This window comes from Salvelinus fontinalis, chromosome 8 (genome assembly GCF_029448725.1).
Source record: "Salvelinus fontinalis isolate EN_2023a chromosome 8, ASM2944872v1, whole genome shotgun sequence".
NCBI classification, from domain to species: Eukaryota; Metazoa; Chordata; class Actinopteri; order Salmoniformes; family Salmonidae; genus Salvelinus; species Salvelinus fontinalis.
Window position 1 is genome coordinate 17701227 of NC_074672.1, and position 16651 is coordinate 17717877.

The following is a 16651-nucleotide window of genomic DNA, read 5'->3' on the forward strand; positions in this document are numbered from 1 at the left end:
AACTCCTATGAGAGCCTCCTGCTAATGCATATGGAGAGTTGGAGACCATCAGGCTATCCTAAACAATGTAGAAATATATATAATGTTCTCTTTTCCCCTCCGTTTACAACCACATGTTTTCCATGTGCCTTCTCAGGTGACTAAGATTTTCCAGAAGAAGAAGACTTCTGTGACGTACAGTTTCAGACAGTCCTTCCCTCTGGTGGAGATGCAAGTCCACATGTTCCAGAACTCCTGTGAGAGCCTGTTTCCTCCTCTGCTTCTTCCTCATATTCAACACTAAACCCCTCCAGACATCTGCACATTTACTTATCAGTAGTTTTCTTCTCTGTACGCTCTGTACTCTTTCTCTCCCTCTATTAAGCTGATGAATATGCTCCTCTCGTATCTTTGATTGAGTTCACTCTCGTTTCACTCTGTATGTGTCTCTGTCTGTCAACATAGGTCATAAAGTTAACAGCCAGATGGTAAATGTTATGTTTTTACATTATTCTCTTTCTCTGTCTGTCTCGGTCACCCAGACTACCCCCACGGTATCCGTCTGACCTCAGCAGTGTTGGGTGGAGAGAGGAAGGTCCTTATCGTGTTTATGGCTCCCAGCCAGCAGGACCGCACCCGCTTTGTCAGTGACCTTAAAGAGAGTATCGCTGAGGTGCAGGAGATGGAGAAGTACAGAGTGGAGTGTGAGTACACCTCCCCCTGTTGGTCATTATGGGGAACTACGGCTGTGTGTGGCTCGACAGTGTAATAGAGTAACTACTGCTTTCCTGCATCTTACCCTATCCACCTGTAAGTGGAAAACAGGAAGAAAGGTAGTGATGTGTATTAACTATTTATTTTGTCAATCTTCTTCTCTCGGTCTTCCTCTCAATCTCTCTTTCTCTCCGTAGCCGAGTTGGAGAAGCAGAAAGGCGTGATGCGGACTGGCCTGCTGACCGGCTTGGTCGGAGGTGGAGTGGGTGTGAAGGGTGAGGTGGCGAACGGCACCCTGGGAAGGCCCAGTCTAGATGACAACTACTCTGCGGGAGAGGGACTCAAACGCTCGGCGCTCAGCTCATCTCTCCGAGACCTATCAGATGGAGGTAAAACATACACAAACAAACACACACACACACACATACACTACCGTTCAACATTTTGGGGGTCACTTAGAAACGTCCTTGTTTTTGAAAGAAAAGCACATTTATTGACCATTAAAATAACATAACATTTATCAGAAATATTGTGTAGACATTGTTAATGTTGTTTTTTAATGGCATATCTGCATAGGCGTACAGATGCCCATTATCAGCAACCATCACTCCTGTGTTCCAATGGCATGTTGTGTTAGCTAATCCAAGTTTATCATTTTAAAAGGCTAATTGATCAATAGAAAATCCTGAAAACTGTTGTTCTGATTAAAGAAGCAATATAACTGCCCTTCTTTAGACTAGTTGAGTATCTGGAGCATCAGCATTTGTGGGTTCGATTACAGGCTCAAAATGGCCAGAAACAAATCATTTTCTTCTGAAACTCGTCAGTCTATTCTTGTTCTGAGAAATGAAGGCTATTCCATGCGAGAAATTGCCAAGAAACTCGTACAATCTTGTACAACGCTGTGTACAACTCCCTTCACAGATCAGCACAAACTGGCTCTAACCAGAATAGAAAGAGGAGTGGGAGGCCCTGGTGCACAACTGAGCAAGAGGACAAGTACATTAGAGTGTCTAGTTTGAGAAGCAGACGCCTCACAAGTCCTCAACTGGCAGCTTCATTAAATAGTACCCGCAAAACACCAGCCTCAACGTCAACAATTGAGGCGACTCCGGGATGCTGGCCTTCTAGGCAGAGTTCCTCTGTTCAGTGTCTGTGTTCTTTTGCCCATCTTAATCTTTTCTTTTTATTGGCCAGTCTGAGATATGGCCTTTTCTTTGCAACTCTGTAAAGAAAAAGAATGGAAGGTCTTTTGAGCCTGTAATCGAACCCACAAGTGCTGATACTCCAAACAAGGACATTTCTAAGTGACCCCAAACTTTTGAACAGTAGTGTATATATATATATATATAAAGTGCATACAAACCACTTCCTGGAAATTGTGTCTTATGCTAATAAAATACTCTCAGTAATCCTGCTGTTTAATAGAGATATTCTATATGCTCTTTTTACTGACTGACTGTGTTCTTTATAAGGATTCATAGAAATTCTTCAGACACTAATGTCTGGACACTGAGAGTAGAGGGTACCTGGTCCATGGGGCTGCTTGAGATTCTTCCTTTGCTTCTTCTGGTCTCATCTTGTTCTATTATCTCTGGCACATGAAAGAACACTAGCTTCTGCAAGTCATATCTCTCACCTCTCTGCAACCTCACTCTGCAACATTCTGTTACTCTATTTCCTCTCTTTCATAACCTGCCTCTTCCTGGCTGGGTGCAGGGAAACGTGGTCGCAGAAACAGTGTTGGCTCCCTCGACAGTACCATGGAAGTAAGTCTGAATGGACAAACTGAATGGTGTACCTGCCCCTTAATATGTATACCTCACACATAGCCATCCCAGTATATCCCTTTAATAGAGCCATAAACTCGTAGTCTTTCCCCTTGTCCTCGTCCTTGACCCTGACCCCTTCCTCGGCATGCTCTGTGTGTTTGATGTGTGTGACTGACATGTGTGACTGACATGTGCATGCGTGTGTTCTGGAATGAGCTTTTCATACCTCTGTGTTCTCACAAAAGCCTGTGCATGTTCTTGTTCTCAACTCTTGTTCTTCTCCATTCTTGCATTGTCATTCATTGGTTTGTTGTTGGTTTGCAGGTGTTGTGGTGTTTGTCATTGCAGTGTTTCAGTGATTTGTCCAAGGCATTCTGATAGGATGCCATATGCATGAATTACTTCCTTTCCAGAACTCCTTCTCAACTCTACTTCCCCTTCCTCTTTGTCTTCCTCAGGGTTCCATCATTAGCAGCCCCCAGCCGCACCAGCGTTACCCGGTTCCGGGCGTGGTCCCAGGCTGCTACCCTACAGAAGACTACCGGCCGCATCGCCCCATCCTGAGCCCCGGAACGGGGGTGGGGGGTGGGCCGGGGCAACAACACACCACTGCTGGGACGGGAGTTGGGGGGGTTCCCAGCAGTGTAGAGAGAGCGGGGGTGGGGAGCGGCCCTGGGGGGGGCAATACAGGCTCCTTCCTGGGCTCTCTATTCGGCAGCAAACGCGCCAAGCCGCCAAGTCCCCTTATACCACCGGGGCCACCCTACCCCGCCCCTGTCCCCCCACCCACTACGGGAGGGCCCCCTCCTCACTCCCCATCATCTCTGTGCCAGTCGGAGGGGGGCCCTTCCAAGATCCAGGCCCTGCATGCTCAGTACTGCCACACGGCCGCCGTGCAGCCCCCACCTCCCTACTACCATCACCATCGCTACCACGTCCTAGCTGGCCCTCCTCCCTTGCCAGGTGGGGGCGTGCCCCCTCATATCCTTCAGAGAGGGCCGTTCCCCTGTCGCCCTCCTATTGGCCCCCCTCACGCCCAGCTCCAGCAGCTGGCCCATCTCTCCCAGCTTTCCCAGCATGGCATGCAGGGTCGCTACAGCAACATGGCGGTGGGCTGTCCTCCCCCCCTTTCTCCTCACTCCCAACATTCTCAGAACCCCCAGTTCACCCTGTACCACACACAGCCCACACACTCTATCAGGCCGGGCGCCATGCCAGGCAAACCTCCTCTGACTTTGTCTCACTCCCACCCGCACCCCCACGCACACTCCCACACCCACCCCGGGCACCCCCTCAGTGCCGCGCCGCACCCCGCCCCCCACCCACATCAATCTCGCTTCATCTTTGGCACGCTGCCCCACCAACATCAGCATCAGCAGCCGTCCGCTTCCGTCAACACCCATCACGCTCCGCCCGCCGCCCAGTATCAGCCCCTGTACCCTCCTCTCTCTTCTATCCCCCCTCCCCCCCCCCACTCCCCTTTACCCCCCCCTTCTACCCCCCTTATCCCTCTTATGCCTCTCTGTCCTCACCCCCCCCAGCACCCCGGGCAGCCTCAGCAGGGGCCCCAGGTGACGGGAGCTGGGGCGACTGGCACAGGGGGCAGCTCCAAATCCAAACCTATCAACCGGATCAGCACGGTGGTGTGAGCAGCAGAACGTGGGGCCACAGAAGGCAGGGGTCAGAGGGTAGGATGGAGGAAGGGAGCAGAGCTAGGGACAGGGCTAGAGCCAGGGCTAGTAGAGGTGAGCAGGACAGCAGCAGCAGTAACAACAGCGCCAGTGACAAGAAGAAACGCAACTTATTTCGTCTCTGCTACTTTCACCTCCGCTTCCCACACATGTAGACCGAGAGAGCAAAGGAAAGAGAGTTGGAGCTAAATTGCATGCACATACCTGAACACATACAAGACACACAGGCAGAATAAACACACATAAAGCAATGCCCACATAAATGTAGGCACACAAATAGGTTTGGATATAGGCAAATAATTTTCTCAGGTGAACTCTATCAGCTCTCAGCACACAAACTCATAAGGCAGAGTCACAGGTATGAGCAATGATGTTGAAGTTGGCAGCAGGCAGGAAAAACCATTAAAAGACACACACACACACACAAAATCAACAATTTCTCTAGCCATAGAACTGATGCTGGTTGTAAATGTATAGTAGAGGGCCTGTACCCAGTGTTTCACTGTCTGAAGTATTATTGCAAACTCTGGACTTTGCCAAGACATGAGCTTGAGAGTGTTTTAAACAGAAGTACCAACATGTAATCGTGCGACGTTATGAATGGGGCAAATCTAACGATGAAAACACTCAAGATTTGGTTCTGGTGTTGTTGAGACAAGGACAATGCTGACCAACAGAAAGACCATCTCCACCCATCTGGATATGAAAAAGACTTCACCACTAAATACATTCCAGCAGGGTTGTACATTGTAAACAGCCATTGAGGATAGTTGCAAAAAGAATCCCCTCGATTTTGCAATAATTTATTCAGCTTCATAATAGGTTTGTCAATTACCACGGCAGGTCTTCATCACTGAAAGGTATCCTTTTTTAAAGTAGACCTCAGAGACATTTGCTTTGTCTTCAACTTTTATGACTCACGGTTCAATGGCAGTCTTAGGCTCTATGGTCTTTTACATGTAAAGAGAAGTCAGCTGGTTTCATAGGGTTGACATGCATTCCCTATAGGGTGTGTGGATTAATGATGCTACCAATAATATTTTTGAATGTTTTTAAGCTTTTTTGCTGTTGTATAAATGTTACATATGTAATTGCTGAGTATTATGAATATTGTCTAATAACATAACTGTTTTGATCCAGTGATTAATTAGATATTACAGATGTTTGATTGATAAAAAAATGATTATACAGAGGATATATACATTTATTCATTCCCTCATACTTGTATGTAATGAGGGTGTTATAAAGTGTGATTTATTTTTGTTCTCTGTGATGGTTGCCATTAACTTTTATTATCAGTTATTATTATTGAATGTTAAAAATATTAGTTCATATTTAGGACAATTTTTGTTCTTAGAGAGTTGTGTACCCTATATCTCCCTCAATTTTGTCTGTTTATTTTTAGGAGACTGGTGATTGTGTGAACTAGTAGTTGCACAATGTAAAACAAAAAATGGTTAATTGGAGTCAAAATGCATATGAATGAATATGCTTTCCCACCTCAGACCCCTCTGAAAGATCCCCTTAAGGGCTTTGACCTTTTACCTGCTCATGGACAATGATCCTCATTTCATTGGTGACCCTGTCGTTTATGTCCTCCCTGTTATCCTCCCTGTTGTCCTCCTTGTTATCATGGGACTCAGTCAGAAGCATCTGGTCTTGTTGAGAGAGTTTCTCACATGGCGTGTGTTTGGATGGTCTATGTCTTTGAACAAGCACGCTTTGTAATATAGTTTTGTGGTTTTGCACACGTGGTGTCTTCAAGTCAAAAATGTAATTATTTTAAACACCCTCCTCACATACCCCCTTGCCAGTCCTCAGAGAACTCTAATAGCCTACACCCCAGCACCCTTACTGAATGGGCTTGTCATTAGATCAAACAGGTTTGTTAATCTCCTCTCTCATCTCTGTTGACCACCTTTCTTACTTCCTCTCTCTGTCCTTCTATTGCACTGTGTTTGAACAATGGTAGATTGAACAAGGGATTAGCGTTTCAGGATAAAGGGAATCATTTAATTTTAGGATGGTGAATTGTAGTTAGACAATACTTGAGGACACAGAAGAGACAGATTAATGTTAAAAGCCAGAACAAGAATATGGGTAGTCAAGGAAAAATTTAAGGTTTTAGGGGTGGTTGAGGTTGAAGTTTTTTTGTTGGCTTTTACCTGCATAATTCCCTCTGTACTGTCCCTTTGTGACCCCTCTTGCATGAATATATCTGCACTTATTGAATGGATTGTACTGTATAAATCTGAATGTACATATTATATTGAGGTGTGCGTGCGTGCGTGCGTGCGTGCCTGCGTGCGTGCGTGAGAGAAAGACGAGTAGGGGACTTTGGTTTGAATATTGAATTATTTTTATTTTAGACTGAGGGTGAGAGAATAAATTGCAGTAATTAAGTGTTTGTATGTCAGAGAACTAATTGATATTATTTTAAACATACAGGAAGTATGATCTTAAGAATTTAATTTGTGTATGTAGTAAGTATTAACTGGATGAGTAGAGAATTGAGATGTGAATATTTATTGCTTCTGATATATTAAAAAGTGTCCTTGCAGTGAAACAATCTTCCGTCTTTTATTAATGTCTTCATGACAGAATAAATGTCTGCAAATGTGATGGACAGCAACACATTTTCTTTATTTATAGCTTACTGTGTAGCACTTTCCCAGCACTTTAGAACAAAATGTATGAGTGTATGATATATTGGTGTACTTCCTGGTATTCAAACCTGAAATCAGAACAGAATTATCTTCTACCAATCAAGAGGTACAGCTGTTTTAGGAACCGCATCAACTACCTTCATTAAGCTTACTTCACACTTTTGAATTAACTGCCATAGAACTTTCAGAAATAGAAAATTTGGCACTGGGGGGGGGGTGAATGACACCAGGACTTTGGGGGGTTGACTCTGACTCCTGCTATCAGAGTCGTTAGAGTCGACTCTCAAAATTAGCTACAGCTGCAATGTCAGTGTGTGCACACTAATGAATTAGGTGATTGATTAGCAATGCATATGGAGCAAGGTTATTATAGTTTTGTGATTTTCTATTAGTTTTTATTTCTGTTCATTTTTAGATTTGATTTGAAGTTCAGTTCAGTTTGTTTTCAGACTTGATTTGTTCGTTTTTATTCAGTTTAATTTTGATAAAAACATTAATATTTTGTTTCTACATGATTTAGTTTAAATTTTAGTGTTAGAGACAGAAAGTAGCCTTATGCATGGGAGGCTAGGAGCCATTTATGTGTTGTAGGCCTAAAGCAGGGGTATACTCAAGTACTATTTGAGACGGTCCGGGCACACAAATTTCCTAGGTGGCAAAGGTCCAGAACAATATTGTCATTTATCAGCGTAATAACAAAACCCCACCTCGCAACCCATGTGACCTCCAACTGTTGAAAATGTTCACAAATTTGCAGGTTTAAAGCTAATTTCCTACAATTTTACAAATGTTTCACATCTTATGTGTGTTCATAGGATACCAGGAGTTGAATCCTGGCCAAATTACAAAAACAAAATAATAGCTCTCTCACCTTGTCTTTATCCTGAAATTCTTTGTGGGTGCTGTTCAGATGGACTTTGAGGTTGGCAGGGTTTTCCCCCTTTATCTCTGTTCCACACGCTGCCATCTTCTGATACTACAATACATTTGTTTTTGTCCGTTCTAGCAATGTACTAAAAATAATCCTATATGATATAATAGTCCTATAATCCTATATGAGGCTTTGTCTTTTGTGACCGACCACTGCTGGTGTTGGGTTTGCTGCCAACTTTGTTCATTGGGTAGAAAACACTCTGGAGTTTCTAAAACTGTTAAAATAATGTCTGTGAGTATAACAGAACTGATATATCAGGCGAAAACCCGAGGAGAATCCATCCAGAATTGTTTTATTTTGAGGTCACAGTCTATTCAAATGCTTGTCTATGGGATATTCAAAGGAATTCCTCCCAGATTGTAGTTCCTATGGTTTCCACTAGATGTCAACAGTCTTTAGAAAGGGTTTCAGGCTTGTTTTTTGATGAAGGAAAAAGGAAACCGATCACTGCTCTTGATAGTATCACCGATATTTAATAAACTTAGGTATCGTCCACACGGCCTTCCTCAGAGCTTTTGGGATTTTTAAAAATTTGCACCCTTATGTAGACCTGGCCCCAGAGGAAAAACAAATATGTGCTACCAAATATAACAATATGCATTTCATAAATATTACAAAAGTGTATAAATAAGGCGTATTGAACACGTCTGTAAAATCTCAATGAGGACATAGCAAGTTTTCACTAGTCATTGGGTACATCGTACGAAAAACGTCAGAATAATCTACAAGAGACACATATTTCACGTTCAAATTCCAATTCACAACATAACACACATAAGCATTTCATCATTAAGTCCTTCAGGAAATAATGTCTGGAGGGTGAAAATCCAAAAACATTCTCTTTTACTCAAGAGTATTATTAATTTCTTCTCCCCTGTCTGATATCTTAACTTTCTCTATGCCACAAAATCTAAAGGTGGAAATGTCATGCTTCAGGTCATTGAAATGTACAGCGACTGGATAATCCCTGTCGTTTCTCCTGATTGAATTTTTATCTTCACTAATTCTCTGTTTGACAGAGCGGGTGGTTTTACCGACATAACAGAGCCCACATGGACATTTAATAATGTAAATAACATGGGTGGTGGAACACGTAATAATGTCATTTATTTGGAACCGTGTTCCTGTATGTGGGTGGCAGAAATATTCACACTTCATCATATTGTTGCACTGTGCGCATCCACGGCATTTTATAGCTACCATTTGGTAGAGGGCGTAAAAGAGCTTGGCTAATTTTCTTTTGTGGCTGGCAGTTGCCATGAACCAATTTATCGCGTAAATTGCGACCTCTCCTATACACAATACGTGGTGGATATTTAAATTCAGCCGGCAAAACTGGGTCCGATGATAAAATATGGCAGTGTTTCTTGACCACACCTCCCACTTTTCGCGAATTCAAAGTATATGTAGTTGTGAATATTACGGAGTGTTCTTTGGCTTTAGCGGGTCTTTTTTGTAGCAGTTCATCTCGTGTTTTTTCCAATGCCAAATTATGAGCTTCATCCACACATTGTGACGAATAGCCTCTTCTTAGAAACTTCATGGGCATCTCTGCTGCTGTTTCTAGATAATCCTCTGTGGAGTGGCATATACGGCGCAGTCTAAAAAATTGGCTTCTTGGAAGTCCTCTTTTTAATGGCACAGGGTGGAAATTGTCACCCTGTAATCGAGTATTTCTGTCTGTTTCTTTTCTATACAGAGTTGTAAACAGGGTTCCATTTGATTTCTCAATCCACATATGAACACATATGAACACATATGAACACGTGACACGTTGAGTGTCACGTTCAATAGTGAATTTGAGATTAGGGTCATTGTCATTGAGTAGTGCCATAAAATCTGACAATTCAGGCTTGTTTTTTGAAAAATGTGTTAGTAGTTGTAGTTTTTCAAGGTGGCTCTCATTTGGACTGTAGTCTTGTGGCGCACGTGGGTGAGGGCATGCACTTCGTTATTTATCTCCGGTATTGAACATACTACATTCTGTCTTAAATTGTATCTTTATTTACATATTAGGGTACCTGTGGATTGAGTAGAAATGTTGTTTGACTTGTTTGGATGAAATTTATTGATAACTTTTGGGATTCCTTTATCTGCATGTTGAACAAGTGATACTGGTGGATTACTGAATCAAACGCGCCAACTAAACTGACTTTTTTGGGGATATAAAGGACTTTATCAAACAAAACGACCATTTGTTGTGTAGCTGGGACCCTTGGGATTGCCAACAGAGGAAGATCTTCAAAGGAAAGTGATTTATTTTATCGCTATTTCTGATTTTTGTGACGCCTCTGCTGGTTTGGGAAATGTTTTTAATGCTGGTGCATGCGGGGTGCTGTCCTCAGATAATCGCATGGTATGCTTTCGCCTTAAAGCCTTTTTGAAATCTGATGAAGCTGTTGGATTAACAAGAAGTTAAGCTTTTAAACGATGGAATACACTTGTATTTTCATGAATGTTTAATATTACGATTTTTGTATTTTGAATTTCGCGCTCTGCAATTTCACCGGATGTTGTCGAGGTGGGGCGCTAGCAGCACGTCTAGCCCAAATTAACCAACAATGCATTTCAATAAATATAGTTAAGAAAATATTTACTAAATAAACGTAAGTATAAAATAAAAAGTAACACAATAAAATAACAATAATGAGGCTATATACAGGGAGTACCGGTACCGAGTCAATGTGTGGGGGTACATCTTAGTCAAGGTCATTTGTACATGTAGGTAGGGGTAAAGTGACTATGCATAGATAATAAACAGCGAGTAGCAGCAGTGTAAAAACAATGGGGGGGGGTCAATGTAAATAGTCAGGGTGGCCATTTGATTAATTGTTCAGCAGTCTTATGGCTTGGGGGTAGAAGCTGTTAAGGATAATTTTAGACCTAGACTTGGCGCTCCGGTACCGCTTGCGTGCGGTAGCAGAGAGAACAATCTATGACTTGGGTGACTGGATTCTTTGACAATTTTTGGGGCCTTTCTCTGACACCGCCTAGTCGGATCCGCCCCTTTTTTTCAATTTTCGCCTAAAATGACATACCTGCATATTCTTGATACCATTTGAAAGTAAACACTTTGAAGTTTGTGGAAATGTGAAATGAATGTATTAGAATAACACATTTGATCTGGTAAAAGATAATACAAAGAAAGATTGTGTGTTTTCGTGTATTTTTTTGTACCATAATCTTTGAAACACAAGAGAAAGGCCATAATGTATTATTCCAGCCCAGGAGCAATTGAGATTTTAGCCACTAGATGGCAGCAGTGTATGTGCAAAGTTTAAGACGGATCCAATGAACCATTGCATTTCTTGTCAAAATTATGTATCAAGACTGCCCAAATGTGCTTAATTGGTTTATTAATAACTTTTCAAGTTTATTACTGTGCATTCTCCTCAAGCAATAGTATGGTATTATTTCACTTTAATAGCTACTGTAAATTGGACGGTGCAGTTAGATTAACAAGAATTTAAGATTTCTGCCAATATCAGACATGTCTATGTCCTGGGAAATGTTCTTGTTACTTACAACCTCATGCTAATCGCATTAGCCTACGTTAGCTCAACTGTCCTGCGGGGGACCCACCAATCCTGTAGAGGATATAGGTCCTGGGTGGCAGGAACCTTGGACCATTATGCTCTAGAGAGGGTGCACAACTGAGCAAGAGGACAAGTACATTACTGTGTCTAGTTTGAGAAACAAACGCCTCACAAGTCCTGAACTGGCAGCTTCATTAAACAGTACCCGCAAAACACCAGTCTTAACGTCAACAGTGAAGAGGCGACTCCAGGATGCTGGCCTTCTAGGCAGAGTTGCAAAGAAAAAGCCATATCTCAGACTGGCCAATAAAAAGAAAAGATTAAGATGGGCAAAAGAACACAGACACTGGACAGAGGAACTCTGCCTAGAAGGCCAGCATCCTGGAGTCGCCTCTTCACTGTTGATGTTGAGACTGGTGTTTTGCGGGTACTATTTAATGAAGCTGCCAGTTGAGGACTTGTGAGGCGTCTGTTTCTCAAACTAGACACTCTAATGTACTTGTCCTCTTGCTCAGTTTTGCACCGGGGCCTCCCACTCTATCTATTCTAGTTAGAGCCAGTTTGCGCTGTTCTGTGAAGGGAGTATTACACAGTGTTGTACAAGATCTTCCGTTTCTTGGCAATTTCTCGCATGGAATAGCGTTCATTTCTCAGAACAAGAATAGACTGACGAGTGTCAGAAGAAAGTTCTTTGTTTCTGGCCATTTTGAGCATGTAATCGAACCCACAAATGCTGATGCTCCAGATACTTAACTAGTCTAAAGAAGGGCAGTTATATTGCTTCTTTAATCAGAACAACAGTTTTCAGCTGTGCTAACATAATTGCAAAAGGGTTTTCTAATGATAAATTAGCCTTTTAAAATGATAAACTTGGATTAGCTAACACAAAATGCCATTGGAACACCATCAGTGATGGTTGCTGATAATGGGCCTATGTACGCCTATGTAGATATTCTATAAAACATCAGCCATTTCCAGCTACAATAGTAATTTACAACATTAACAATGTCAACACTGTATTTCTGATCAATTCGATGTTATTTTAATGGACATTTCCAAACTTTTGAACGGCAGTGTACATAAAAACACAGAATGTGTGAAATATGGGTCTACTTCTCTGCTATTTAAATCTGAAATCAAAATGTTAACATCTTCTACCAATTCAACAATATAGCTGTTTTGGTAACTGCATCAACTACTTTCTCTCAACTTTTACAAACAAATACAATTTAGTCCACTTTCCCAACAACTTACATAAAAACTATGAGCTTATGAAATCTTGGTCTGCTTCTCTGTTTTCCAAATCTGAAATATAAACAGAAATATCTTCTACCAATCAAATGATATCACTGGGAGAGCCCATTTAACTTTTATTTAAGACTGATTGTGCCACACAGCTCACCCCAACCCATAAAAATAGCCCACTATAACAACCCTCACACTCACTAATCAAACTACAATAGTGACCCCACTTCCTATAGCTAACCCGGCCATGGCCTACCTGTCTTTTAAACATGAACTATTACTACTGTAATGTACCGCTACTAGAAGTTCCGGGGCTACTTAGGCTACTCTGCTTGGTAAACGCCCTCCATGCACCTTTTCTTATGAAAATAACACCATTTATTTGCAGTATAACTATTGGAATTAGGCCAGGCATGCAAAAGACAAATTGTTAGTTTATCAACAGATTGTTGTGTTTCTATGTCCTGCATTGGTATAGGTTCTGAGATTAAATAGGTGTCACACCCTGACCTGTTTCACCTGCCTTTTGCTGCCTCCAGGTGTAACCAATTATCCCCTGTGCATTTATATATATATATATTTTTTTACCCCTTTTTCGTGATATCCAATTGGTAGTTACAGTCTTGTCCCATTGCTGCAACTCCCATACAGACTCGGGAGAGGTGAAGGTTGAGAGCCGTGTGTCCTCCGAAACACAACCCAGCCAAGCCGCACTGCTTCTTGACACACTGCTCGCTTAACCCGGAAGCCAGCCGCACCAATGTGTCGGAGGAAACACCGTACAACCATGTCAGCATGCCCGGCCTGCCACAGGAGTCGCTGGTGCGCAAGAACATCCCTGCCAGCCAAACTCTCCCCTAACCCAGACGACACTGGGCCAATTGTCCACCACCCCATGGGTCTCCCGGTTGCAGTCAGCTGTGACAGAGCCTGGAGTCGAACCAGGATCTCTAGTGGCACAGCTACCACTGCAATGCAGTGCCTTAGACCACTGCGCCACTCGGGAGGCCCCACTGTGCATTTATACCTATGTTTTCTGTTTGTCTGTTGCCAGTTCGTCTTGTCTCGACAAGCCTACCAGCGTTTTTCCTGTACTCCTGTTTTTCTCTCTAGTCCCTGTTTTCTAGTTTTGCCGGTTTTGACCATTCTGCCTGCAATGACCCTGAGCCTGCCTGCCGTTCTGTACCTTTCGGACTCTGCTCTGGATTACAGACCTCTGCCTGCCCTTGACCTGTTGTTTGCTTGCCACTGTTGTTGTAATAAACTTGTGTTACTTCGAACTGTCTGCATTTGGGTCTTATCCTAAGGTCTGATAATAGGAAACGATGTCCCGCTCCTATTGCACAGCAGTACTGTAGCTTACCCATACTGTCAAATATTTTACATAAACTAGCGGTCTATTCACTCTGTTGGCAGGATGTTTTAATCTTTAGCAGTAATGTATGCTGTATCTGGAAAATGACTGTCACTTTCTGGAAGAGAAAACAATACCAGTGGTTGTGGACCTGTCCGCAGTGGTTGTGGACCTGTCCGCAGTGGTTGTGGACCTGTCCGCAGTGGTTGTGGACCTGTCCGCAGTGGTTGTGGACCTGTCCGCAGTGGTTGTGGACCTGTCCGCAGTGGTTGTGGACCTGTCCTCAGTGGTTGTGCACCTGTCCGCAGTGGTTGAGGACCTGTCCGCAGTGGTTGCGGACCTGTCCGCAGTTGTTGTGGACCTGTCCGCAGAACGTTTCAATTCAACAATGTTTTGCATGGACTTTTTCCCCAACCTAAATATTCTGAAACATGGTCTAAAAGGCAGGCTACAAAAAAAATATGCAATTACGGTACTTACAGTGTCTTACTAAGGCCTACTTCAATGTAAAAGATCAACTGTTCACTTGTTCAATTTGACTGTATAAGCCTACTACTACTATTACCTAGTCTCCCACTGAAGGCTACTATCAGCTATTTATAAAACAGTCACTCCTTTACAAATTTGTAACAGATTGTATGAATTGGAATTCGTAATATATCATATGAATTGCACAAAAGAAAGATATATGGCAGGAGGTAACATATCATACAAAATGAATGACGTTGTACACAATTTTGGCTCGTGAGTTCTACTTAGAGAACTACTGGATAAAAAGTATTTAAAACCTCTGGAACGCATCTTTGACATTTTTTTTTACTTCTTCAACTACCGCACAAATGATTTTAAATAGCTATATTAAGTCACACAATTTATCTCCAGGAAAATTACCATCCAGTTGATGTTGATATTGTACTGCACTGTTGAGGGTGCTTGCAAGTAAGAGTTTCGCTGCACTTTTTATACCGGTCCTGCTATCTGGGATCCTTGTGACTTCCCTACCCCGTTGAAGTTTAATGTAAAATGGTCGGTGGCGATTTTAGCATGTACATCTTGGTGGGGCAAACTCACTACACAACACTAAACAATACATTAATTGCACTATAACGGTGAAAACCAGTGCCCATAAACTGTTAGGGCCTACATAAAGTTGTCCCAACAGCAGAGCTTTCTTTTCAGCACTGTGGAGTGAATCCTTACGACAGCTACACCTGGGTATCAGAGGATCCTTGTCTGGCAGCGAAACTGTTCATTCAGCCTCATTTACTGCCTTTTAAAAAACATTGTTGATATGGCTGACTTGCTTAAACAAATGTGGTTTCTACTGACAGCTGAGATATACAAACTATGGCATAAGGGAACGGTGAGCAGATAAGATGCAATCCGTAATTTCGATTAAGACATCAATGAGTGAGCTAGGACGGACGTAGTCAATATTACTATTTGTTCAGAACTTTTGAAATGTACAGCGACAGAATTCAGAACATGGGCCATTCTTACAGTATTCTCCATGTACATCAAGTTATAACTGTATGATAAATAAAGGGGGCATATAAAAAGACAATGAAGAAAGCTCTTATAATATTCAATGATGACATTTCTCTAAAACAGGTTATAGGCTACATTGGCAACCACCAAGTCAGAACAGTAGCATAAGTTATCAGGGGGAAAGGGACCAAATTATTAGGGTGAGGCACATGGGCTAATAACAGCTTACTACACAACATACACTTAGTATTACTTTCTTAGCTACAGTATACATATCTCCCTGGCATATTACATAATTTATGCAGCAGCATATAAGACATGTTTGTCATGAAACGTTGTCATTAAAGTCTGGCATTCTTTGGATTTATGGTGCTTTCAAGACAACTGGGAACTCTGGAAAAAACAAGATCAAATCATGACGTCAGTAATCTTCTGGCCTTCTTTAAAGGCCCGAGTTCCCGACTTGGAATTCCTAGTTGGATGACCGCTCAAAACGTATTTTCCTAGTCTGGGCTAATTTTTTAAGAGTTCCCAGAGTTAGATTTCCCAGTTGTTTTGAACGTGGCAGGAGTCATGCAGGATTCATGCAGGACAGCATGGCCAATGTATTCAAGTTTTTCTGGCCCATGGTGTTGCGTGTGAATGTTTATCCTTTGAAGCTTGGAAAAGAGACCCTTAAACCCAGACTTGGAACATGCACCCTCTCCACCGAAAAGCAGGCAAGAGAAGGAAAAAGTGATTGCTTTGCGATGCTTGCAGTTAGACACTGATTCCTTCCAAACCACTCAATGTTGAATTTGCGATTTCCAATTCGTGTAATGTTTATGTCCAATGGCCGATGAGCACTGATACGTTTTATCTATAATTTCTCTTCATATGACAAGGATTGAAAAGGATTTGCCAATAGATTGTCGATGTGATTCATGACGATGACTGCTTGTCTAGCTTGCTAGCTAAGATTTTGAAAGTAAACGTTGACATGATCATTCCAATCAAAGCTACGGTAGATATAACGTGATTTTATGTTATTTTATCTGTGGCTATGACCTTGAACCTTCTTGGATGGGCACTTCTAATGTAAATCTATGGCAGCACCCAAGGGTGTCTGAACTTTCTCGATCTCCCTGTAGATTTTGCGGCGACATAGTGTCCCCATGAGTGACAGATCACCGAGCCAATGATTGCGCAACTAGAGAAGATTACCAACCCATAAACTTTGTATTTTCCCTGGCTGCCCCTCCACCACAGAAAGCACTGAGCTAGGCTGAAGCA

General features: G+C 42.4%; 1 protein-coding gene across 7 annotated transcripts in view; it reads left to right on the forward strand.

Moving 5' to 3' along the window:
- LOC129860775 (IQ motif and SEC7 domain-containing protein 1-like) overlaps window positions 1–6725 on the forward strand; it is a 51510-nt gene extending 44785 nt beyond the window's left edge. For 6 of the 7 annotated variants that reach the window (XM_055931498.1, XM_055931499.1, XM_055931496.1 and 3 more), the window contains 5 exons: window positions 137–236; window positions 522–683; window positions 891–1082; window positions 2413–2462; window positions 2924–6725. In XM_055931498.1, coding sequence (XP_055787473.1) covers window positions 137–236; window positions 522–683; window positions 891–1082; window positions 2413–2462; window positions 2924–4114 — 1695 coding nt within the window. In that variant the 3' untranslated portion in view covers window positions 4115–6725. The remainder of the gene's footprint in view (window positions 1–136; window positions 237–521; window positions 684–890; window positions 1083–2412; window positions 2463–2923) is intronic. The other variant, XM_055931503.1, reaches the window with a different exon arrangement.
- Window positions 6726–16651: the final 9926 nt, after the last annotated feature.